The sequence below is a fragment of the Macrobrachium nipponense genome, chromosome 6 (genome assembly GCF_015104395.2).
Source record: "Macrobrachium nipponense isolate FS-2020 chromosome 6, ASM1510439v2, whole genome shotgun sequence".
Lineage (NCBI taxonomy): Eukaryota > Metazoa > Arthropoda > Malacostraca > Decapoda > Palaemonidae > Macrobrachium > Macrobrachium nipponense.
In genome coordinates this window covers 98,994,241-99,018,723 of record NC_061108.1, presented here as the reverse complement: position 1 = coordinate 99,018,723, position 24,483 = coordinate 98,994,241, and the positions used below count along the sequence as shown (strand labels likewise).

General features: G+C 39.0%; 2 protein-coding genes across 7 annotated transcripts in view; one reads left to right on the top strand and one right to left on the bottom strand.

Moving 5' to 3' along the window:
• The window catches only part of LOC135216669 (neither inactivation nor afterpotential protein G-like), a 43,663-nt gene extending 35,091 nt beyond the window's left edge, over nt 1–8,572 (top strand). For 5 of the 6 annotated variants that reach the window (XM_064252057.1, XM_064252058.1, XM_064252060.1 and 2 more), the window contains exon 13: nt 671–8,569. In XM_064252057.1, coding sequence (XP_064108127.1) covers nt 671–853 — 183 coding nt within the window. In that variant the 3' untranslated portion in view covers nt 854–8,569. Of the gene's footprint in view, nt 1–670 lie in introns of all 6 variants that reach the window. The other variant, XM_064252063.1, reaches the window with a different exon arrangement.
• A 14,362-nt stretch (nt 8,573–22,934) lies between these two features.
• On the bottom strand, nt 22,935–24,185 carry LOC135216598 (collagen alpha-5(IV) chain-like). Its single transcript, XM_064251978.1, has one exon. The coding sequence runs from the start codon at nt 24,183–24,185 to the stop codon at nt 22,935–22,937; it is 1,251 nt and encodes a 416-aa protein (XP_064108048.1).
• Between the last annotated feature and the right edge of the window lie 298 nt (nt 24,186–24,483).

The window sequence follows — 24,483 nt, the reverse complement described above, 5'->3', positions numbered from 1 at the left end:
ATTATCGTCTAAGTGAAAGTCCTAATTCTGCTTTACTCGCTGCATAACATTTTTGTAAAACTAGTACCCGGTCAAAGACAGCTTGTTAAGCTTCATGTGAAACAACACCAAAATTAAGCGTTATAAAAAAAGTAACTCATACTGAAGACTCAGTGAATATTGTTTTGGGCTGAAACATCAGAAATTAAGCCACTTTCCAGTCATTCTAAAATGCAAGAGTTCTCCATCTCGATATCTTCAAGTGAGCGATGTCAAGAGTAGGAAAATTGTTATTGTGTAAACTTTATTTATTTTCACAATAATAAAACTGCCTTCTTCTATTTCACTCGTCAGAATCTTTCAAAATGTCTTTTGTGCAGTATGTAGTTGGACCGAATATCTCCCATCTTAATAGTTTGATGGGACCAAAAGCGCCGTCAGCCAAGGCAAAAGCATTTTACTCAGTTGCTGGATTTTGATTCTTGAATACAAATTTAGAAACGCATGCAGGACAAACACACGATAATTTTTTTTCCTTATTCAGCACCATGTATTGATTGTCACAATTCATGAAATTAATAATGCTGAGAAGCAACACATAAATGAAGCTCTATGTTAACGAATTAATATTGAACTCAGTCACATTGTTGTAGTATCATCACTAAATAGCTGATTATCTTCTCATTTTCAGGAGACTTGGAGCGACAAGCAGAAATTATCCGAACAAAGAATTTGTTCCACCTCCGACACATGTGAACAAGAGATTCTTGGCGACCTGCCGGGGTCAGCAGCGCCTCCCTCGAGACACGTCACCTGTGGTGTAACACTCACTCTTTTAGTATTGAGTCTCATTTCATCATACAAACTAGAGTAGCATCTGGGATGCTCTATCAGCCCTCCAACGGCTTTGCTGAAGAAATTTTTTGTAACTAGAAAAATCCTTTTAAACTTGGTACGAACATTCACCAAAATATATGTTGAGACATTAAAGGAAATTGAAGTTTGAATAGCTGAAAGGAACAATTATGACAAAGGCAGCAGCTCAACTCAATGTACAGTTAAACTGTCTGTACCACTAAGTTGGTCTTGAAGCATAGAACACTCAGGATTAATGTGAAATACATAAATTATAAACTCTAATTGCTGGTAACGACATAAGCATATGAAACTAATGTTCCCTGAAGCTTTTGTTGTCACTGGGATCCTCGGGTCTTATTCAGTTTCTGGAAATATTATTCTAGATATGACTAAGCATAACTGTTGTTGCAAGGCCACAATGAGCCGCAATCAGAAGTATGGCATTCTGCTGTGAACAACTTATCGGATTTCGGAGTCAGGTAAGTATACTCTGTGACATTGAATATGCATCGGTTGTTTCTTTTTACTTTGCATTAAATAATTTTTATTAACATGAGGTTCGTTTACTATTTTTTATATGAATATCTGAAATCTCATACAATTATTATAAAAAAAAAGATGAGGAAAAACTGTGTAAACAAGAGATTAGGCTACGATAGTGGATATAAGAAACAGTCCTTGAATAAAGAAAGTTGTTTGCATAGTATAACAGAAATGGTCGATGTAACAGAAACGTCAGAGCTATTTTTTGTAACTAAATCATAATAATTTTTTAAACTGAACTATCTTCATTTACAAACAAAGACGCTGGTGTTAAAAAAGTGAACAGTTTTTTTTCTGTTAGAAAAAAAATCGGTTAAAATATATAGTTTCCCAAATACTTTCAAGTTACAAAAACGATTGTCGTCATGTAAGGATGTAAGGAGTTCAGGTGCTTCTCATCCCTTGTTACAAAAACCGAGCTGTAGTCACTCATAAGCTCATGGATGTCCGGGTGTTTGAGAGATTTCCATTTTACCCCTTTCTGGATGACAGGTGTCTGGGATGCGAAAATGGCCAAATGTTCGACTAACTATAACTACTAAAAGCTTCGGTGTGGCAGTCTTACGTCACTATACAGACCCGTTGTCCAGAAAGGGGTTGGATGGAATTCAGCTTTATGCCCGGAGACATACATGAACTTATGAGTGGCTATACCTGTTTGTTTAGTAATGTTTAGTGCAGACGAATAACCATTAACAAGCATTATAGGAACTTTAATGAAGGATTCACAACTATAGTCGATTAATTTAAGGTAGATTCTTGTGCCTACGGGACGTTTGTTTGGCTGCCTCTGATTGGCCGGTACCGGGAGGTAGGCTGCTCGCTCAGTGCGTCATATTTTCGTTTTGTAGCTTAGAAAACTAGCAATATGTTTCTATTTCTTCATTTATCTCCCGTTTTCTAGGATAGGAACGTTTTGGTCATACCTAAGGATTCGGTATTAATTGTACAACTAAGTCATCTTTTCCTGTAATCAGTAAGATAAAACAAAGGAATTACAAAGAGTAAAAGTGAAGAGAAAAACATTTCATTCTTTATACCTGTTTTTATTTATCATCAGATTTTGAATGATTCATGCGATCAACATAAAATAAAATGCGTGTTTTCTTACAATAAAATCACTCTGAATACGCTGGTGTTTTCAGATTTGGATGCATGTAATATGTGAAGAGAAAATTAGGAATATGTCTTATCATGTTGCATCCGTACTTGACTCAGCCTTAAAGGTCAATCTTTCCTAATTCTTTATTGTTTATTACTTCACTGAGATTATTATTTCACTTCACTCAAATAAGTCTCTGATATCTCTTTCGTGTGGAAATATATTCATTAAATAAGATTATAAACAATATTCTGAAACAACCTGATTAAAGCTTAGGCTTAGTTGAAGAGTGCGAAGTTTGTCCACAAAGTTCAATTTCTTTGCTGCTGGACTGAATTCCCCGCGGCCCGCCGAGATCTGAGCTAACGATACCAGATGCATCCATCTGGTTATTATAATTTTTTTCCTTATGTTCGATAGTTATTATGGAAATTCTGTGTATTTATTTACAAAAAATTTAAGGATATAGCATGACAAATATTGTCGAAACTGGACCTCTCATAACGCTAATTGGTAACACAAATCTCTTACTGAGACAACAAACACGTCTTGCAGATTACATTGTCTAGGCAATACCGGCAAACTTGAATCATTTACGGATGCAACATAATAAGACATTCTTCATTTTCTCATTACATATCACATGTATCTAAAATCTGAAAACACCAGCGTATTTAGGGTGAATTTTTTGTATGAAAACAAGTTTTATTTTGCCTTGATCGCGTTAATGATGCAAAATCCTATGATAAGTAAAAACAGTTATAAAGAATTAAATGCATCTCTCTTCACTTATACTCGTTGTAATTCCTGTGTTTTATCTTATTGATTTCAGGAAAAGATAACTTAGATGTACAATTAATACCGAATCCTATGGTTTGACAAGAACTTTCCTTTCTTGTGCAAAGTGGGAGATGATTGAAGAAATATAAACATATTTCCAGTTTTCTAAGCCACAGACAATGAGACACTGGGCGAGCGGCCTACCTCCCGGTACCAGCCAATCAGAGGCCGCCAAACAAACGTCTCGTAGGCACAAGAATCTACCTTAAGTGAATCGACTATAGTCAGCAACATAATTGCCATTTTATTGACCGTCCTAGAAGTTAAGTGAAGATAGTTTGTAGAATATGTTATTTCATGATAATACCATATAAAGACATAGCATGTTTGTTCATAACATTGGGCTCATTTGTGATCTGTAAAATCCTTTGTATTTACAAAATAATTATAATTTTTATCATTTATGACTTAGTGTAACAATACTGTTAATAGAGATAGTTTATAATATGACAAAGTCTTACAAGTATGCAGTATATTTTTCCAATTAAAAAAACGAAATCAATGTCAGTAATACTATGGAAAATTTCACGCAATAGTGGTTTGCATTAGAAGCCTTAAAATAGTAAAGTTACTGGCCATCTTGGGCTAAAGCTCTAAACCGAAAGAGTGCACAGACAAAGGGTTTCCAAAGGATAGGAAAGTGAAAACCCAGAAGTGCGCATCTTTCTTAGACTTAGCACAACCTAACTCGTTTCAGACTAGTTTTCAATATGTCGAGACCGGTTCATAGCAAAGTTCATTTTGCTGTGTAACTACACTGTTTTGTCTATCAGTTTTCTCTTCCAACCGGTATCCAACTTCTCCAGATTTGTCTTCCTCCAATTTCCAGCTGTCGTTATATAATGAATCTTCAAGCCAGTCCTGCGAGTCTGAAAATATAGCTATATGATTTGATTAAGGTGTTTATCCTAATAGTAATATGGTAGTAATAAGATGAAGAAAAAGAAATTTGTGTTCGAAAATTGCATAACCCACCACAATTGCTCAATTTCTTTTTTAGTGACCGGGTTAGCAGGGATGAAACGATCCAATAACAGTTCGATTTATAATTAGAGGAAAGGTAGAGTAAATGTCCATTCAGACGGAATCCAGAGAATGTCAATGTTACGGATTATGGTAAAAGAAAAAAAAAAACCTTGCAGATCTTGAATTCAGAACTATTCATAAAGGAAGATATTTTATGGATGAAACTGTTGACGCCCGTGAAATCTCCTCGATATAAAATAAGTTTTTGTGGACGAGTTACTGGCTCCCTTGCACACGAAAAGAACGCTCGAGACATTCACCATGGAACTGTTAACAGCAGTGTTGCCACACGTACGATATTACGGCCTTGGTACGATAGCATTTTCCATTATCGCACGGTTTGTACGATAATTCTAAGATGTTGATAAGTATATAATTACAAATATAAGGCTAATTTCTATTTTTTTAAAAATCATTTGTCTCCAATTGTAACGTGGTTCAAAGGCTATTGGAACATTGGGAGGCACTGAGAACCTACTATTAGCAACAGGATTGATTATCAACTCCCCTCATGATCCTTTCACGAAGTTATATTTCATGTTCCTTGACTGGGTTCTTCCAAAGTTTACTGAGTTCAACTAAATTTTCCAATCAGATAAAGCAGTAATAACAGTTCTCCATGATAAAGTGTCCATGCTATTCAGAGACCTCCTTCTCTCATTTATGGACAGGACATATGTAACGAAAACTTACCTAAATACTGTAAATCCTGAAAGACATGACAGGCATCTTAGTGACAGCCAAATGTACCTAAGAGTTAAATTTATGCTGGGATTAAAAAAAAAACCCTCCATACGGGAAAACAAAGCTCAACAGCAGGAGTTTTTTCAGAGGTGTAGAAGTTTCCTTGTAGTGGCATGCACAGAAATAAAGAAGAGATATAATTTCAATGATGGTGTCGTCCTGTCAAAGTTAAACTGCCTCTGTCCAAAAAATGCTCTCTCAACAGAATTGAGAGATAGAATCCCTTCCTTATTCCCTCTTCCATCTGAGCTTCCTCTGATTGTACCCCCAGATGACCACTCACTATTTCAAAAGCTGGACGATCAATGGAGAATGTTTCCCATATTGCAACATGAAATTAAGCATCTCGTTAATAAGTCACCTGATAAGTTCTGGTGAGAAGTGTCCCAAAAGGAGTTTAGTTTTTCAGACCTAGCCAATTTTGCTCTAAATGCTCTTTGCTTGCCGCACTCTAATGCTGAATGCGAACGAGTGTTCAGTAAAGTTAACCTCTAAAACTAAACAAAGAAACAGACTGAAAACAAGGATAGTTAATGGGGCTCTTCTCTCTGCTAGTTGCAAGTTTATCATGTTCAGCTGGTGAGTCTCCACCTATAACAATATCGTCCATATATGGATAAGCAATATCATAAAATGGTATCAATTGGGAAATGAACTTCTGAAATATTGCAGGAGCAGAATGGACACCAAATGGTAACCGTAAATATCTATATGGACGCAAATATGTGTTAATTACCAAATATTTACGATCTTCTGGAGCAACTCCCATTTGGAAATAAGCATTCTTGAGATCCAGTCTGGTATAATACTTATATCTAGACACATTGGAAATTAATTCTGACATATTAGGTAATGGGAATTTAGATTCATGAAGAATTTAATTTATTTTACGAAAATCCCCACAAACCCTAAGGGATCCATTCTGCTTCCCGACAGTAACAATGGGTGAGGCATAATCCGAGAATTCTACTCTTTCTATCATCTTATTATTTTCAAGCTCTTGCAGCGCACTCTCAAATTCAATGCGTAACGTAAGTGGCACCGTGCGGACCTTCTGAAAAACATGAACATGACCAACTTTCAAATACAATCGGGCTTGACATTTCTTAATAGGTTTCAAACTATCTACAATATAGTTTTCCACAATTTTTTTTATATTTAACTGATGGACATTTATTACATTGCACTTATCTAATAAATTCCTACCAATCAAGTTATTTGGGGTTTGACCCAACAATTATGAATTCAACGTCTGAATTTTTTTGCTGTTTGTATTGAAAATTTGAAACTTGACCTTCCCAAATACTTTAATTGGCACTTGGTTATAACCCTGCAATTTAGTTCTAGTTCAGTAATGTACAATTTAACTTCTTAAAATCATCTTACTTTAATGTGGAAATAGCTGAACTGGTGTCAATTTCAAATAAAAATGGCTCATGATTCAACTGACAACCAACAACATAAAGTTGAACAGAATTCTTGTTTACTATACATTTCAAATCAAGTGACTCTTCATCGTTGGATTCGTCTTCTTGGATTATAACTTCATGAGGCTTCAAGTGAGGTTTCGTCGTTGGCGGCGCTCTTGTGAAAACTAACCTGAATCTGCTGTACAAGCCTAAGAAGACAATTGTCATAACTTAATACTTTTGTGGGCTTAAGGTAGATTAAATACAAACTTCGTGTAAAGTACTCACAGCTTTATTGTTCCTTCACTCCGTTACAGTGGTATAACTTATGACTTAACAAAGCGTTACTCTGAATCTGATCCTGGCTGCCCTTTTTCGGATCTTGCTTACCTCTTTTTGACCGGGTCCCGCCAGCATTACAAAGTATAAAAATAGTAATGTATCTCTATATCAGGGTTGTAACAGTAGCTATATGCAGAATGTATGCTATATTTTTTTCAGTTTTAGACATCAAAGGTGTTGGAATTGTTTAACAACGAAATTCTGAAATGTCACCCTTAGGGAGATCCGGTCAGGACGACATAAACAGAACGTAGAAAACAACTATTATTCGATTTCAAGTTGAAATAGGCATTTTCTGAGAATTCACAGAACGTTCAAAAAGTTGTCATTTATCAGTTGTCATTTATCTCCAGTTTTATTAATCACTGACTTCTCATTTTGGCTTAACATGAAAACTGTGAGTGTGTGTGTGTGTGTGTAACACACTAGGTCGGTGGCCGAGGCAAAACATTCTGTTACACAGTTACACTTCTTTACATTATACATGGGATTTCTGAATGACAGTCCAGCGCAAATTCATTGGCATTTCTACAGAAGCAGTCCGCACGGACTGCAAGGAACGTAACCGTGGATACAGCATCCACTAGGGATTGGGGCATCCAATGTATTTCGCTGTGTTTAGTACTGACCCCTGGGGGGTAAATTACCGTCGTCCGAATAAATATTACTTAAAATTCTTGTTCACTAGGTAAAATTGCATAGAAAAACCGCAAATGCCATAATATAGGCCGCCGCGGATAAGTACCCAGATCTACCGCCTTGTGAATGAAAAGGTATTGGTAGATCTATAAAACTATTCTGCGGCGAGCTAGACTATGGCAGTTGACGTTTTGCTATGCAGTTTTACCTCCTATTCGTTTCGGGAACAAATGATCAGTGTAAGGCTACTGAAACCCTATAGTAGGCTATATCCCAAAATTATTGCGGACTACAACGGATATTGGTAATTTAGTATAGGTATTTTAGGTGCGTGAAAATACAAGCGCAAAATAGGCATTCAAGGAGGTATTCTGACATTGCCATGGCAACCTGTATCTGTAAGTTCTGATTCTGAAAAGGGTAAACTTTTTAGGATTGGGGGGTGAGGAAGTGATACAAGGATAAGTTTTAAATGGTCAATGATACTTCAATGAAGGGTATTAAAGTACAGCGTGCACTAGCTAAGTAAGGACCTGGTAAATTAGGCTTATGTTAGTGGTCTACCAGGCAGACCTGATACCTAAGGTTTAGGTTAGGTAAGGGTAGATTCCCAGCCAATAATTTTTAATGTTAAGTTCCCAAAGTTAGGTTAAGTTGCAGTCCAGGAGGCGGCAAAAAAAAAGTCTGGCCATGTAAGTCCCTCTGTGCCTTTGACTTGGTTACATTGGGTTGCAACCCTGTTATTTTAATTCACATTTCCATAAATTAGATTAGGTTGGGGGGATGCTCATGAGAGCAAATCCCCCCGGCATCCTAGGTGGGATCCTGATAGGTGAAGTAAGTCAATGATTTTTCACCCACCCAAATACCTGGCTTTCCATATAAAAGCAGGGGGGCGGGGTTGTATTACATAGAAAAAAAAACGTGCATTTTGGCCAAGCCTGACATACTAGATATAAGGCTTTTTATTTTTTCAATTCGTTCAAATGCACACTTCCTCGTTAATTGTAGCACAGTATTACCTTAATAAAAGAAAAAGTCTTCACAGTAATACCTGGATAAAAGGGACAGTTTTCAGTCATACCTGGATAAAAGGACTGTCACCACAGTAATACCTGGATAAAAGGGGGGGGGGACATACCTGGACAGTCACCACATTAATACCTGGTTAAAGGTGACAGACAGCACAGTAATACCTGGATAAAAGGGAGTGTCACCACAGAACACTGGATAAATGGGACAGTCACAATAATACCTGGATCAAAGGGATAGTTACCACAGTAATACCTGGATAAAAGGGACAGTAATACCTGTCAGCTCACCCCCACGACTGTTAGAAGGGTGAACGTCCACGTTTAAAAAGTAGAACTGTCAGTCGGACCGTCGCTCATTCGCCAGAAGAGTGACACAACTCAAAAAAATGTGTTTTGAGCTATTGATGCCAGCAGATAGCCTGTTCTTTATTCCATATTGTGGTAAAAACTTCTTATTTGTATTTGTCATGAAAACAGCTCGGTAAAAGAATCATCTAAAATAAATGGAAAAAGTATAGAGAATTTCAACTTTAGATTGTTTCTCCTAAAATATAGCAATTTTCGAGTCCTGACACTCTTCTGGCAAATGAACGAATATATACTCATATACCAATTTTGATCCTCATTTAACTTTGATGTTAAAATTGGTAATAAAAGTGAATTATAATCAAGTCTGACAATTTGGTTTGTTTCTGCATTTATTTAATGAATAGAACTCGGTATTAAGAATATTTTAATTTTGAGTTATTATTATTATTATTATTATTATTATTATATTATTATCGTACTTAGGAAGCAGACCCTCTTTCAAGCATACTTTATTAAAAGTAATGGCTACTTCAGCAGCGTTACGTTTGTAGAGATTCTTCTCTATTTTGCGAATAGCGGCTTTTTCTGTGATACTTAAACAGGCTAGTAGAGCGCCTATAGAGGTATGGTAAAATACAGGGTCAAAATAGGTGTATATATTTGAATTTTACAAATAAACTATGATACCATAGACATCAAAGTCATTAACGATTTTCTCTCTCTCTCTCTTTCTTAAAGTGAGCTTTCGTCTGGAGCTGCCAGACATCCTTGGGCTGGGAAGCTGAGGGTGGACTGATCTTGGTGTGATGTCCGTCCTCGTTGTATCTGTGGTTGACAGCAGGGGGTCTGCCCCATGCTTGTCTCCTATTGGCTGGTGGCAGTGAGTCTTTGTTTTCATTGGTTGCCCGAGCCAGGTCTCAAGCCACTTTCTTCGAGCCGATGGTTGCGTTGCAGCATATCCTGCAGCCGCCTGGACCTCTTAAGCAGCACTGTAACGTTGATGGGCGTTGTGCTACGCTGTGGGATGTCACGGCTACTTTGATTTCCATCAGCTGCAGGAGTACCTCGTTCGGGGGCGTTGTCTTCCATAGAGTTGTCATGATCGGTGATGTCATTGTTGGTGGCAGGTCTTCTCATACTCGTAGGGAGGAGAAATTCTTCCTGCGGCGTATTCAGTGTAGGTTTTATTTGCTGGATGAGGAGCGCCTCCAGCAGGCGCAACCGACGGGCATCAGGGGCCTTCCCGATGATTTTTGTGTTCTGTATGATGACATCCCAGGAGATGGCCTCCTGATGTTTGGTGCGGGCGTGATTCTTTATAGCCCCCTCTTGGGCGTGGCACGAGAGTCTCTTCGACAGTCGCATGGTAGTCATACCTACGTAGGCGCCGCTGCATTCGCGGACTGGGCATGTATACTGGTACACTACATGCGTCTGTATTTTACCATGACCTCTATAGGCGCTCTACTAGCCTGTTTAAGTAGCACAGAAAAAGCCGCTGTTCGCAAAATAGAGAAGAATCTCTACAAGTGTAACGCTGCTGAAGTAGCCATTACTTTTAATGAAGTATTATTATTATTATTATTATTATTATTATTATTTGTCAATTGTGTAAGTAAATCCCTATGTAGTATGCTTGCTTAAGATTTGCATAATCTCATATCCAATTACCCATTTTGGGCATATTTCGGTACTAGCTATGATTTATTTTTTCTGTGATGCAGTTGAGTCATCGAGGAGTTTATTGTTATTTTGACAGAATAGATAAATTGATAAGTAGAGTGACATTTTCTCCTTCGGTTCCAAGTCAAATGGACAATTTCCCCACGATCCTGACCTTAAAGGGGAACTTCTGGTTGCATTTCAGATGTTCCATATGTAGTATTATTCCATTCAAGTACCCCGGTGAACATTTTTTTTGGAAAGTAGCGTTTTCATATATTATACAACCAATTTTCTATTGCACCATGGGCGCAGCCATTTTTGTGCAGTTCATCTGTTATGCGCGACATCATGTCGCGGTATGCTCAGACAGGTGGAACTATTCCGCCAGGCGTGCTGTCTACACAATTCATGGACACACACACCCACACACGTTTAGAAAACTGCCATTCACTCCATCACACCACACACATTTAGACTGACAAGAATAAATTTCAATTCAAATGCATACAAGTGGAGGCACCATAGTATAGATAGCGGTAAATAGCCGCCCTATCTTCGTTGGTACCATGGTCTGTTCAGAGGGAACAGACCGTCATTTCACATTGATCTATTTTCACTCGTAGCTGTGGCCACCACCATTTCCTTTAAGGAGAAAAAGGTTCCTGCATACGCCATGTCGAAAAAAGAAGAAAAACTACCCAGCCACTGTTTGTAATCCTGAAAAACATCATCATTAACAACTGTTGCCATTCTCTCTCTCTCTCTCTCTCTCTCGCTCTTGGTAATGTTGCAACATCACATATATTACACACGCGCACGCACTTCCGCATGCGTGGTATGATTTCGTAAGGGCTGTCACTATTGCCATGGGTGGTGGGCCTCAATAGTCCCTTTCAGGTGTGCATAGTTCTGCTTTAGTACTTTTGATTCATCCGTGTTCTTTGGCGTTCCTCATTCGTAGATAGCATGCCTAAAATACGATGTCCACCACGTGTCCTGGGACGGGCGGGCCGGGCCCGCCACGGGTCCTGGGACAGGCAGGTGATGTCCGCCACGTGTCTCGGGATGGGCGGGCTGCCTGCCGCGGGTCCCAGGACAGGCGGGCAATGTATATATATATATATATGTAAGTGTTTACATAATAAAAATATGGAATGTTAGTCCATATATATAAAAGAATAAAACTAAAGAGGTCAACCAGATTGCTTGCAGGAATGTGATCAGACTAGAGACGCTAAAGATGACGTATACAATAAGTATGTAGGCTAAGATAACATGCCGTCACCTGTAGTCACTCAATTGTTTATAAACATTAGTCCAAGCTCCCTGCTTGAGACAACTACCCCGACCTATTATTCAAACGGCCTACGTGATCTGTAGCGTGTCTCATTTGATTGTGTGTTCGTATGAAACTATGTCATCTGATAGTATGTTCATATGTTCGAACTACTGTCTGTTCCTTCATAACTTGTAACAGAGATGGTAGACAGGCAGAACAGTGTTAGCTATCGTCATTAGAAGACCTGTACCTCTTTACCTAAGCTTTATCATGTAGAGGAATAGGATTAGCCATCATCATTGGCAGAACAGAGTTAGCTATCGTTATTAGAAGACCTGTACCTCTTTACCTAAGCTTTATCATGTAGAGGAATAGGATTAGCCATCATCATTGGCAGAAGCGATCAAGCTATCGTCATAGAAGACTTGTACGATCATACCTGATCTTCATCATGTAAAACTTCAGAAGAATATACTATTTTTATACCTTGTGTTTTCTACAAGAACCTCACCGAACCATGAGTTTAACACATCGTCGTAAAGATAATACCGACTTCGTAAGTGATCTACAAAACCCCAGACACTCCATTGAAGATGGAAGTGCAATACCAACCGACTTAGCGTATAGATTATCGCTAGTCTAACATTACCTCATAGGGCGCCTTATCATACAGGCACGAGCCCTAATAATTGGTGGCCAGCGGACCAGAAGAACTCTACAACGTCCTACGAAGAAAAAACCAGAATAATAAATCATGTATCATAAGAAGTCAACGACGACGGAAGCAGCAGATTCTTCAAGCAACCTAGTATCATCATTAGTGAGCGACTTCAGAAAACAAGATTCGTCAAGCAACTTAGTATAATTGTTTAGTGAATAACTTCAAGAAACAAAACCGACGTGTCCTTTTCCTACGGCAACGGAAGCTTCGTCTCTCATTAGAATCATTCAAGAAAACATCGTTAGTGAGCGTTTCCGGCACTGCAAGAAACAAACCGAACGCGTCTGCAGCATCGGATTTTCAAGGGCTCGAATCATCGAAACAACGCGCACGGGGGAAACTGAAGCCAAACCAGGTCATCCGCTAAATAGAGGAGGAGGACCAAGGCCGTGTGTCGTTATCGGAACACCGTGACTTCCCACAAAAGCAAGCTAAGTACAATTTTTTATTCATTTGGAGTAACTTTGAGTGTTCCTTTACAGGTCGAATTTCGTTATTCCTGTGGCTGAAGTTACGAGACATTCTTAATCTTACTTTTTTACAGAAATTATCTACATCATTGAGATTTCGCTACTGCGAGTTTTTTTTTTTTTTATCTTTGAGTGTCTGTTTCCAGAAGTTCTACTGAAATATCATAATCATATACTATGTTAATTTTATCATTTTGGGTGATTATTAATCCCTTACGTGACAAATCATATTAAACAGTGAATATGCGTTTACGCAGTGGACGTCTGTATTTATACGGATGCATGGATAGGGTCGTTAAGCACCGTAGTGATTAGAAAACACACAAAAACAAGTGGAACACCCGTACAAATCTAGATAAATTAGAGGTAACACTATTTCGGGTCATGACAATAAATGCTCCTTTGCAAGTCCCGATCGCATTTTAGTTTTAGCCTTGAGTTTTTTGAGTTATATAAAATATCGAACCTCAATGACTCAACTCAACTTTAAAAATATGGCTGGATTGCAAGGAATAACATGTCTGTAAAAACTTTCATCAGGCTAAATGCGCTGACCAGGATCCCTCACTATTTCAAATTTTAGCAAAGAATGAAGTACAAACAGTTAATATTGTAGGCAGTAGTGATAACTTGTCTTATTAGTAATTCGCTCAGTTTTCCTAACAACGTTCGTCATTCATTGCTTTATACGTAGCCAGCAACATATGCTAAAAACACACAATCGTTGCGATGGTAATAAAGAGAAGGATCCTAATTATTACAAGAAGAAATAGAAACAGTAGCCTTTCAGAATCAAACAAGCAAACTCGGTTACTGTGTCACCTAGTCAAGCGGTCAAGGTTAGTCAAAAACTGCCGAAGTGTTCAAAAACATAGCAAATTCCACACAATAAGCGACTCTAGCAGAGTGGGGAAAAGCGATGTTGGTTCATACCAATATCTTTTTGAATTAAAAAGGATTTTTCCTATGAAACACACGACCGTATAAGTAATCAGAGGCAGGTTTTCGTTTTAATTTTAATACATTAAGTTATAATAAATACTGGTGGATTAAGCCAACTGTACGCGCCGTAAAAATTAGAATATCTTGTTTTATTTCTTTAGTACACGCAATATCTTGTATTTACGGACTCACCGTCTGTTGTTCGAACTTCCCTAATGAGAAGTCCGGATAAGCGAGCGCTTACAGATACCTCTATAGTTATAAAAAAAAAAAAAAAAAATTGATCTGTATCTAGTGTAATTGTAAGATTCATCTAGGGGTATACAAAATATTATCTTACATCCTGCAAAATAAGGCGTGTTTATCAAAGGAAAATCCTATAAACCTTCAAACATATTAAAATCCGTTTGAACAAAAATGAGACAGTTAATCAAATAATAACTTATATAAAGGAACTATACATTTGTCTCATAATCGTAACATTGTTCAAATGACCCAACAGAATTCTCCCACAACCGCAGTCGCAATTTGCACGCAAAATCTCGAGAAGCATGCACCCTCGAATGTCTTAGTGCGTGTAAAAAGACTTTGCTGGGAAATGAAATTTTAATCCTTCCCGACACTCTGAAATATAACGATTTCCGCGAACAAAGCCCTAAAAGTATACATATCGTGGATACGGAAGTTATAAATATCGCATTTTTTATTGTTGCTAATTTTTAATCACGCCCAACCAGTAGTGGATGAATCTCTCTGATAATCTATCTAAAGTAATATCCGTAAAGTCATTCAAGCAGAGGTGATTCAGCAGAATTTTTTTTTTATCTTTTACCTGAATACCAGGAAGTTTCTCCACTGGCGAGTGATCTCTGGAAAAAAACGGATGTAATTTAACACAACACGGTCTAAGGACAAACATAAAGCTATTTACGTACCTTCGTATAGATTCTCAATGAAATTTCAAAATAGAGATAAATGACGAAGTTGAAAAATGTTAGTAATAGGAGTCATTAGGAAATCAAATAGCCCATATAATTTTTTCCCTCAAACGTCATGCCATAAAAGATCAGACTTGGCGTATCTGCGCAGATTACGGTCGCTTAAACAAGGAAACGACTTCCGATAGTTTCCAGTGCGATGTACCGACGACATCTTATCTCTGTTAGGTTAGAATAAATTTTTCACCAACTTGGACTTACTTAAAGGCTTTTACCTGATACCATTACCTAAGTGATTGTACCTCATATACCGTTTTCAGCACACTCAGGGGACATTATCAATTTTTACGTATGCCTCCGGCTTACGTTGCGCCCCAAATTACAATATAGTGTTTGGAGACTTTTAGGGGATAACCTACATGCCTATATGGATGATCTTGTAATCTTTTCTAATACCTTAGAATTACCAGTTTCCCACATAAAGTAGAGCTAGTGGGCTACAGAGACAAAGACAAATAATCTCAGAGTAAAATATCTAAATGTTGAGTTTTTAAAAACCGAACATGTTTATCTAGGTTTTATGTGTCTGGTCAAGGTCTTAAAAGTAGTCCATGGTAAGGTGTCGGCTATTCATAACTTTCCGGTACTTATTAACGTAAAACAGGGGGGATACAGCACTTTTGCGCTGTAGTGGGTATTACAATCGTATGCAAATATGTAACTCTTCAATCATGACAGCTCCTTTAACAGATCTTACGAAGAAGAGCGTAGATTGATTATGGTCTAAAAAGCATCAACAGGCGTTCGATATCTTAAAAGCGGATAATTGCAGCTTACCTAACTTAAAAATCCCTGATTTAAATAAGGAATTTTTTTTATTGCAACAGACGCCTCAGACCAAGGGTAAGAGGGATACTACTTCAGTAATATGATAAACATTCTTCCCTATAGCTTTTTATTCACGTAAACTAAAGCCCTCTGAAAGTAAATATACAGTAATAGGCAAGGAAGGGCTAGGTATCTTTAACACTAGTACATTTTAAGTTCATAATCTATGGCTATCCTGATAAAGTCCTTACTGAACATGAGTCCTTTACCGAGTTTTTTCAAAGGCTTTAATCACAGTCCAAAAGGAACTCGGTGACAAATGATCATTCAGGTCTTTGGAGCCAAGTTAAGATATCTACCTGGGAAAGCAATTATCATAGCTGACGCATTATCCCGCAATCCCGCACCATACAGCAAAGAACCATTAATTGGACTAAAAGATATAGAAACATCCGTGCCTATTGTTAAAACCGTATCTAAACAAGAAAATTCCTTAACCCAAGAGATCGCGAGCATTGAATATCTGGGTCGGAGCGCAGAACTGTTACGAACTGAACAAAGCAAGCGTCAACAGACATAACCCAAACAATAAACACTTCGAAACGGAAACAGGGTCAGCGGCTAAGCAAAAACAATACACACTTCGAGCAGAAACCTTAAAGCAAAAGTATATTTAAAGTATGTGTATCAGAATAATGTAATCAAATGTAATATTATATGTAGGTCTGTGACGAGGAAAACCCGAAGAACACAGCAGATGACTAACGACCAGGTAGTAGTAATAATCTCTTTCATACCAATCGTCATAAACTGGTTGCATTCCGTCATCCAGGGTTCCCTACTATGTCACAGAAAGCCAAATCACTATTTTACTGGCCTACAATGCTTACAGATATAAAAAGCACATAACTGATTGTAACACGTGTCATGAAGACAAGGGACACACTAAGACACCTGTCAGTTTAGGGGCCTATCCTGTGCCAAATCAATCCTTGAAAGAATATACGTAGAATTATTAACAGAATTACGAGTCTGACAGAGGGAATAAACACTTCTTAGTGTTAATAGTTCCTTGACACGTTATATAGAATTAACTAGCACTAAAAACAAACACCGCAATTGAGTGCGTTAGGAATATTTATGAGTGCCTAAATCAGTAAATATGGAATTCAACACATAATAATCTGTGACTCGGGTGGTGTAAATCAATAATAATCTCCTTAACACGTTGTGTGAATTCCTTTCCATTAAGAAAACCAATAATATATTTTTATCACCCAGGATCAATCGGTTGGTAGAATAACGGATAATTAAATAGGAAGTGTCAATGTCTTACGAGTTACAACTCGTGATATTGGATCCGACCGGATTATAGCGGTTCTCGCGGTTTTAAATACCTTTATCAGTTATATCTTGTATCTATAGAATTAATGCCGCAAGTAGCCTTATACGGTACGCCGCTAGAACACTTTTCCACATATTCAAGCCAACCATTAATTTATCAAATATATATAAAAAAATATATAAATAAATAAATATAAAAAAATAAAATAAATATGGATACAAGTGGAGTCAATATAATACACTCCGTAAGAAGTCGGAAGGTTACAAATTATAATAAAAAGGAATCACGATAAAATCAATAAGCAAAACGTAACCATAGGTTAATTAAATATCTAAATATATATATACAAAATAAATAAATATGGATACCGGTGGAGTCAATATAATGACACTCCGTACGAAAGTCGGAAGGGTTTCCAAAATATAATAAAAGGAATCACGATAAAATCAATATAGCAAAACGTAACCATAGGTTAATTTCAATATCTAAGTATATATGCGTAAAGATTTGAACTCTAACTTAACGCTTTAGTAATGACAAATAAGCTAAAAGTTCGAACACATATCCAAAAACCTACTGACATATTGTCTGTCCCGGTGATTTATATTCGTAGTCAATGAAAAAAAAAAAAAAAATTAAATAAATAAATAAATAAATAAACTAATAATAAATAAAATAAATAAAATAAAATAAAAGAGATTTTAAAGTCAGGAAGTCTAGAAGTGAAAATGTTATCTATGGAATAATCCTATATGAATCTTATACAGGGCTAATTTATATATAGAATTTGTATGGAAACTTTTTCATATAGTTTGAATAAGGAATATTTATTTAACATAATGCCAACATGAAACTAATATATTGTTCAATTTTGGTACTGTTGTTTTTTTTTTTTTCAGACATTCTTCTCATGCGGGTGGAGAATTAAAACACTAAATATCATTTGAAAATACTAAAGTCGTATCTCTTACAGCAAGTAACGTAACTCTTAGCTGGCTGAGAGCAATCTCCTGCCAAGTGACGACGTCCATCATTGCCGTATCAGCATTTGTTCCTTTTAACCTCAATAATCTGCTTACACAGGCTTCATCTGTGTGTCGTCTCTGCTTGCAACAGCAGATTGACTGGAGAAGGAATGCTTAGTTCATGAACTTCACATGTGGTTCATAGGTCACATGACAGGCCACATAACATATTCTTATCCGTGTGTGTAATGCAATTAGTTAAGGACTTGTAATCATTTTAAAATTAATGAACAATATAAGCAAATAGAATTTCTATAACAACAAAATGAATTAATTTTTTTTTTCTGAACCTCATAGACAATTAGAGTCAATAATTCAGCTTACGACATGGGTAAACGGACATTTAGAATTATCAAGTTGTGGATAAGAAATATTTACTTGCAACATTAGCCTATTACAATTCAAGTAAATCACATTCATGGGAAAATGTCACATTTCTTGGAAAACCCAAAGTTTATATAGAAATTAGTTACATAGTGGGTTTTTTTTCGTTGCATCTCCTACCTATTAATAATGTTTTAAAAGTTAACCTCAGAGGATGCGCACGAGAAAATTGAATATGAAACTTTTGTTAGGGCACATAGAATCATGATTAATCTTCTCTTTGACTCTTATGTTGCCTGGCAATCTTACAATTAGCTCCTCCGTTTTCCACTTCTTTTGTCTAGTAACTTACTACCAGTAATATCGAATTTTCTTTGAGATTCGTATTGATATCTATTTATTTTTTATAAATTATGGATATTTTTACAGTCATCATAGACCTGGATAGGTTCACTCATTGTTAATGCCATGGATAAAAAAGTTTGTACAGCGGACTCTTTTGAATTCCAAAATATCAGCGAATTCATGTGGGTTAAGTCTGGTCTAAAAGGCTCTCTTCCCTCTCCCGTATTTGGATGTCGTCTGAATTTACTTTGCCCTTGTGACAAGTATAATTTCACTTGCAGGCTGATTAATGGAACCTGGTTACAGTATCCTGCAGTAACGAGAGTTTCACATCGCAACTTCAAAAATCGTTCGTCGCAGCGGACGACTACAGTCAAGTAACAACCGCCTACAATGTGAAAGGAATTTCATGGACTTCTTCGACCGACACCGTATCTCGTCGTTAATCTCGTTTTCATGCGGAACGCTCCGGCGGCTGTCGGAATCGACTACAAAAAGGGACATACTTCCGACAATTACGACCCGAAGGATATTCAACTCTACTGCTGGCGAAGGACTCGTGCTGGGATGATCTATTCATGCGCGAACGGAATCGTGTAGCTTAGGATGCAGAGAATAAGTATGAGCGCAAAAATAGAACGTTGGACCCGCCCAGGCAAATTTTCCCCTTGTTTTCTTTTAACCATTGAAAAAGGCCGTTTCAATTGGTTAAAGGTGGTTGTCTGGAACTGTGTAATGGACGAAAAGTTGTTCGAAGCTATTAAAAAGTGAAGTGAGGTATAACCTCGGTCATGTATCCTATATATATAAAGTATCATGTATCCTATATATAATTGATCATAAATAACAGAATCAAAATATATTTTTGCGTGTACGCACTAGGAATCTATATATAAATGATCATAAATAACAGAATCTAAATATAATCTTTGCGTGTACGCAATAGGAATCTTCTATATATAATTGATCATAAATAACAGAGTCGAAATATATCTTTGCGTGTACGCAATAGGAATCTCTTATATAAATGATCATAATAACAGAATCTAAATATATCTTTGCGTGTACGCAATAGGAATCTATTTAAAGAGCACATATATTAATCATAATTATATGAATCCATATACAATATGTATAAACAAATCAGGTAGCCTATAATCATCTGTTACCTTTCATCTTACCAATATCTGCAGTTATATATGAGTTAGTATATTGATTAATGAATCAGAAATCAACGAATCAATCAGCATAAAAACATTAATAATTTTATCAATTCATATATGATATTTTTTATCAGTTGAAATGATGATTTTTTATCATGTTAATCTTCATTCTATGCAATTATCAGAGTACATTAGTATTTTCTGTAGCATAAGTATCTTGATGAGATGAAGTGAAAAAACTGTATCATTATATATATCATGTGATCACTATTATTTACCAATATCATTGTTTTATATTTTATTACTTGAATCAATTCATGTACACCATGAATTTTATTTACTTAATATATATATTCACTAGTGTCTGTATCACACTCCTATACCGTCAAATGCAAGTCAAGTTTGAGTAATATTCAGTGGTTGGTTTTGGTAGCTGACCGAGCTGATGTAAGTGTTTACATAATAAAAAATATGGAATGTTAGTCCATATATATAAAAGAATAAAACTAAAGAGGTCAACCAGATTGCTTGCAGGAATGTGATCAGACTAGAGACGCTAAAGATGACGTATACAATAAGTATGTAGGCTAAGATAACATGCCGTCACCTGTAGTCACTCAATTGTTTATAAACATTAGTCCAAGCTCCCTGCTTGAGACAACTACCCCGACCTATTATTCAAACGGCCTACGTGATCTGTAGCGTGTCTCATTTGATTGTGTGTTCGTATGAAACTATGTCATCTGATAATCTATTTCTAATGTTCGAAGAACTACTGTCTGTTCCTTCATAACTTGTAACAGAGATGGTAGACAGGCAGAACAGTGTTAGCTATCGTCATTAGAAGACCTGTACCTCTTTACCTAAGCTTTATCATGTAGAGGAATAGGATTAGCCATCATCATTGGCAGAACAGAGTTAGCTATCGTTATTAGAAGACCTGTACCTCTTTACCTAAGCTTTATCATGTAGAGGAATAGGATTAGCCAGTCATCATTGGCAGAAGCGATCAAGCTATCGTCATAGAAGACTTGTACGATCATACCTGATCTTCATCATGTAAAACTTCAGAGGAATATACTATTTTTATACCTGTGTTTTTCTACAAGAACCTCACCGAACCATGAGTTTAACACATCGTCGTAAAGATAATACCGACTTCGTAAGTGATCTACAAAACCCCAGACACTCCATTGAAGATGGAAGTGCAATACCAACCGACTTAGCGTATAGATTATCGCTAGTCTAACATTACCTCATAGGGCGCCTTATCATACAGGCACGAGCCCTAATATATATATATATATATATATATATTATATTCTATATATATATATATATATATATATATATAAACCCAGATGGACAGAATAATATTAATAAAAACCTCAATTGGAACATTATACATGAAGAATGGTACGCACACATTAGCTTTCCTATTCCAAATGGAGTAATTTCACATGCACTGTCATATGTAAACATACCAATACACTGTTTTTCTACACAAAAATACAGTCTCTCTCTCTCTCTCTCTCTTTCTCTCAACTTATATCGAATGCAAAGCCTTAACCTAAATGAAGGAGCAAATGAAGAATTCCAGACCTTAGGAGCAAGATGAGAGAGAGAGAGAGAATTGAATTCATTAGACAAAAGGGTAAATAAAGGAAAATACCCGAATTTATTGCCATAGATGAGTTTAAAAACCTCACGGAGAGAGAGAGAGAGAGAGAGAGAGAGAGAGCAGACAAAAAAAGATACGGACTGCAAAAAATCCCTAATGTTCTTACAAACTTGAGAGAGAGAGAGAGAGAGTGATTTCAGTAATTTATAACACCAAGAGACAAGACAATTAAAAATCTTTCAGAATCATTCCTGCTATAGTATTTTGATAAATCAAAATATCTCTTGTGGAATATAGAAAATCAATGAAAAATCGAGAGAGAAAGAGGAGAGTATATGAACTGGATACTTCAGATATGGATTTCAGTTTGAAGAGAATGTGGCCTTACTGGCCTTGGCAGCAGCTGTTGTTGGGACGTTGTTGTCCAGATGTTGTTCAAAATACGGAAGATCAGTCATCTTGTTTGCTGTGGCTGCCTATTCGCTGGTGAAATTTCTCTCCTGACTGATGATGATGGAGCTGAACATGCCAAGGAAAAGGAACTGAACGAGAGAGGGAAGAACGTACTCGTGCCAACCAGATCACTCAAGTGTTACAACAGCAAGCCTGGCAAGACAGGGCCCACTCACTCAAAACTGGAACAATAAAGAGAAGAGGGAGAAACGCCAGCTGGAAGACAAGATCCTCAAGATGGTAGAAGAAAATCAGCAACCGAAGGACAACGCGAAGGAAATCCGGCAGAGAAACGATGGGCTATATGAGAGGATAAAGGATGTGATTGCACAGTTGCCAGAAGCAAACTACCTGCTTGAGAGACTCGAGAAACTCCTACGAATGAAGGAGAAAGATCTACAGCTAAAGATGGCATAAGCGGCGCAGATGGCGAGGCTCATCCAGGAACAAAAAGACGTGACCGAAAAGTGGGAATCCGAGAGGAAAGACCTCAAGTTGAGATTCCAGTGCCTGCAGAGGGAAGTGGAAGACCTCTGGATGGAAAAGTGTGGACTCCAGTGTGAAGTTGAGGCGGCGAAACTCAAGAGGAACGAGCTGGCATTGCCTTCAAGAGGAAGGAAATTGTCATGGGTTTCGACAGCTGCGAGGGGCAAAGGAGAAATTGGTGTGCGACCTGAAGAACCCCTATGAGAAATAAAGACGCCTAGAGAAGGACAACTGGAAACTACAGAAGCAGCTGTCCATCTTCAAGGAATGACCTCCTGAAGATGGATCAGATGTGAAAATTTTGTTGTATGGAAACTTTGATGTTTATTTTGTAATAAGCTAGCTTTGTTAATCCTTGAAGGAAACTGAATTAGAGTGGAAATAAATATGTTAAAATGTTTTCTTAGTTTTATTGATTCCTGTAAGGGAAAGGAAAGGGGTGGATTATAAAAACGTTGAAGAAAATGAGGGGATTTGTGGAGGTGCTGGGAGAAGAACCGGGCTTCAGAAAAGCCATTGGAGATGAGAGAATTGAGTAGGATTCGTAAAGGTGCCAAGACAAGAACTTGAGGATTCAGAGAAGGCCCAGGAGAACTGAGAGGATTCAGTGGCATATTCTGGTTCTAAAGAATAGTATAGGTGTTGCTCTCTGCAGGGACTGGTGCGAGGCAAGGCCCACCGTGGGTCCTGGGACGGGTGGGTGATATCCACCACGTGTCCCGGGACGGGCAGGCATGGCTCGCCATGAGTCCTGGGATGGGAGGGCGATGTCTGCCACGTGTCCTGGGACGGGCGGGCCGCGCCCGCTGTGGGTCCTGGGACGGGTGGGTGATGTCCGCCGCGTATCTCAGGATGGGCGGGCAGGGCCCATCGCTGGTCCCGGGACGGGCAGCCCGGGGCCGCCACGGGTCCTGGGACGTGGGTGTTGATGTCCGCCACGTGCCGGAACAGGCAGGTGATGTCCGCCATGTGTCCCAAGACCGGAGGGCAGTATCCGCCATATGTCCCAGGAAGGGCGGGCTGGTCCCGCCATGGGTCCTGGGATGGACAGGCAATGTCTGCCACGGGTCCTGGGATGGGCAGGCGATGTCCGCCACGTGTGCCGGGACAGGCAGGCAATGTCCGCCACGTGTCCCGGAAGGGGAGGGCGATGTCCGCCACGTGTCCTGGGACGGGCAGGCCGGTCCCGCCACGGGTGGACGATGTCTGCCACGTATCCTGGGACAGGCAGGCGATGTCCGTCACGTGTCCCCGGGAGGGAGGAGGGCGATGTCCACCACGTGTCCCGGGACGGGCAGGCCGTCCCTGCCACGGGTTCCCAGGAATGGGTGGGACGATGTCTGCCACGTATCCTGGGACGGGCGGGCGATGTCCGCCACGTGTCCCGGGACGGGCAGGCCGGTCCCGCCACGGGTCCCAGGATGGGTGGACGATGTCTGCCACGTATCCTGGGACGGGCAGGCGATGTCCGCCACTTGTCCCGGGACGGGTGGACGATGTCTGCCACATATCCTGGGATGGGAGGGCGATGTCCACCATATGTCCCGGGACGGGCAGGCCAGGCCCGTTGCAGGTCTTGGGATGGGGGCCGATGTCCGCCACATGTCCTGGGATGGGTCCCACGCAGGTCTCGAGATGGGCATGCCAGCCCCATCGCGGGTCCCGAGACGTATGGGTAATGTCTGCCACGTGTCCTGGGATGGGCGGCCCAGACCCATAGCGGATCCCGGGACGGGTGGGCGATGTCCACCACATGTTCTGGGACTGGCGGGCCAGGCCCGATGTGGGTCCCGGGACGGGTGGGCGATGTCTGCCACATGTCCCGGGATGGCTGGGCCAGGTTGGCTGCGAGTCCCCGGACGGGCAGGCATGTCTGCCATGAGTCCCGGGACAGGCAGGCTGGGTCCGCCGCGGGTCCCGGGACGGGCGGGTGATGTCCGCCATGTGTCCCAGGATGGGCGGGCAATGTCCGTCGGGGGTCCCGGGACGGGCGGGCAATGTCCGCCACGTGTCCCGAGATAGGCGGGCCAGGCCCGCCGTGGGTCCTGGGACG

Coding starts and splice junctions, on each gene's coding strand:
- LOC135216598 (XM_064251978.1), bottom strand. CDS start 24,185: ATGTGGTGGACATCGCCCACCCGTCCCGGGATCCGCTATGGGTCTGGG.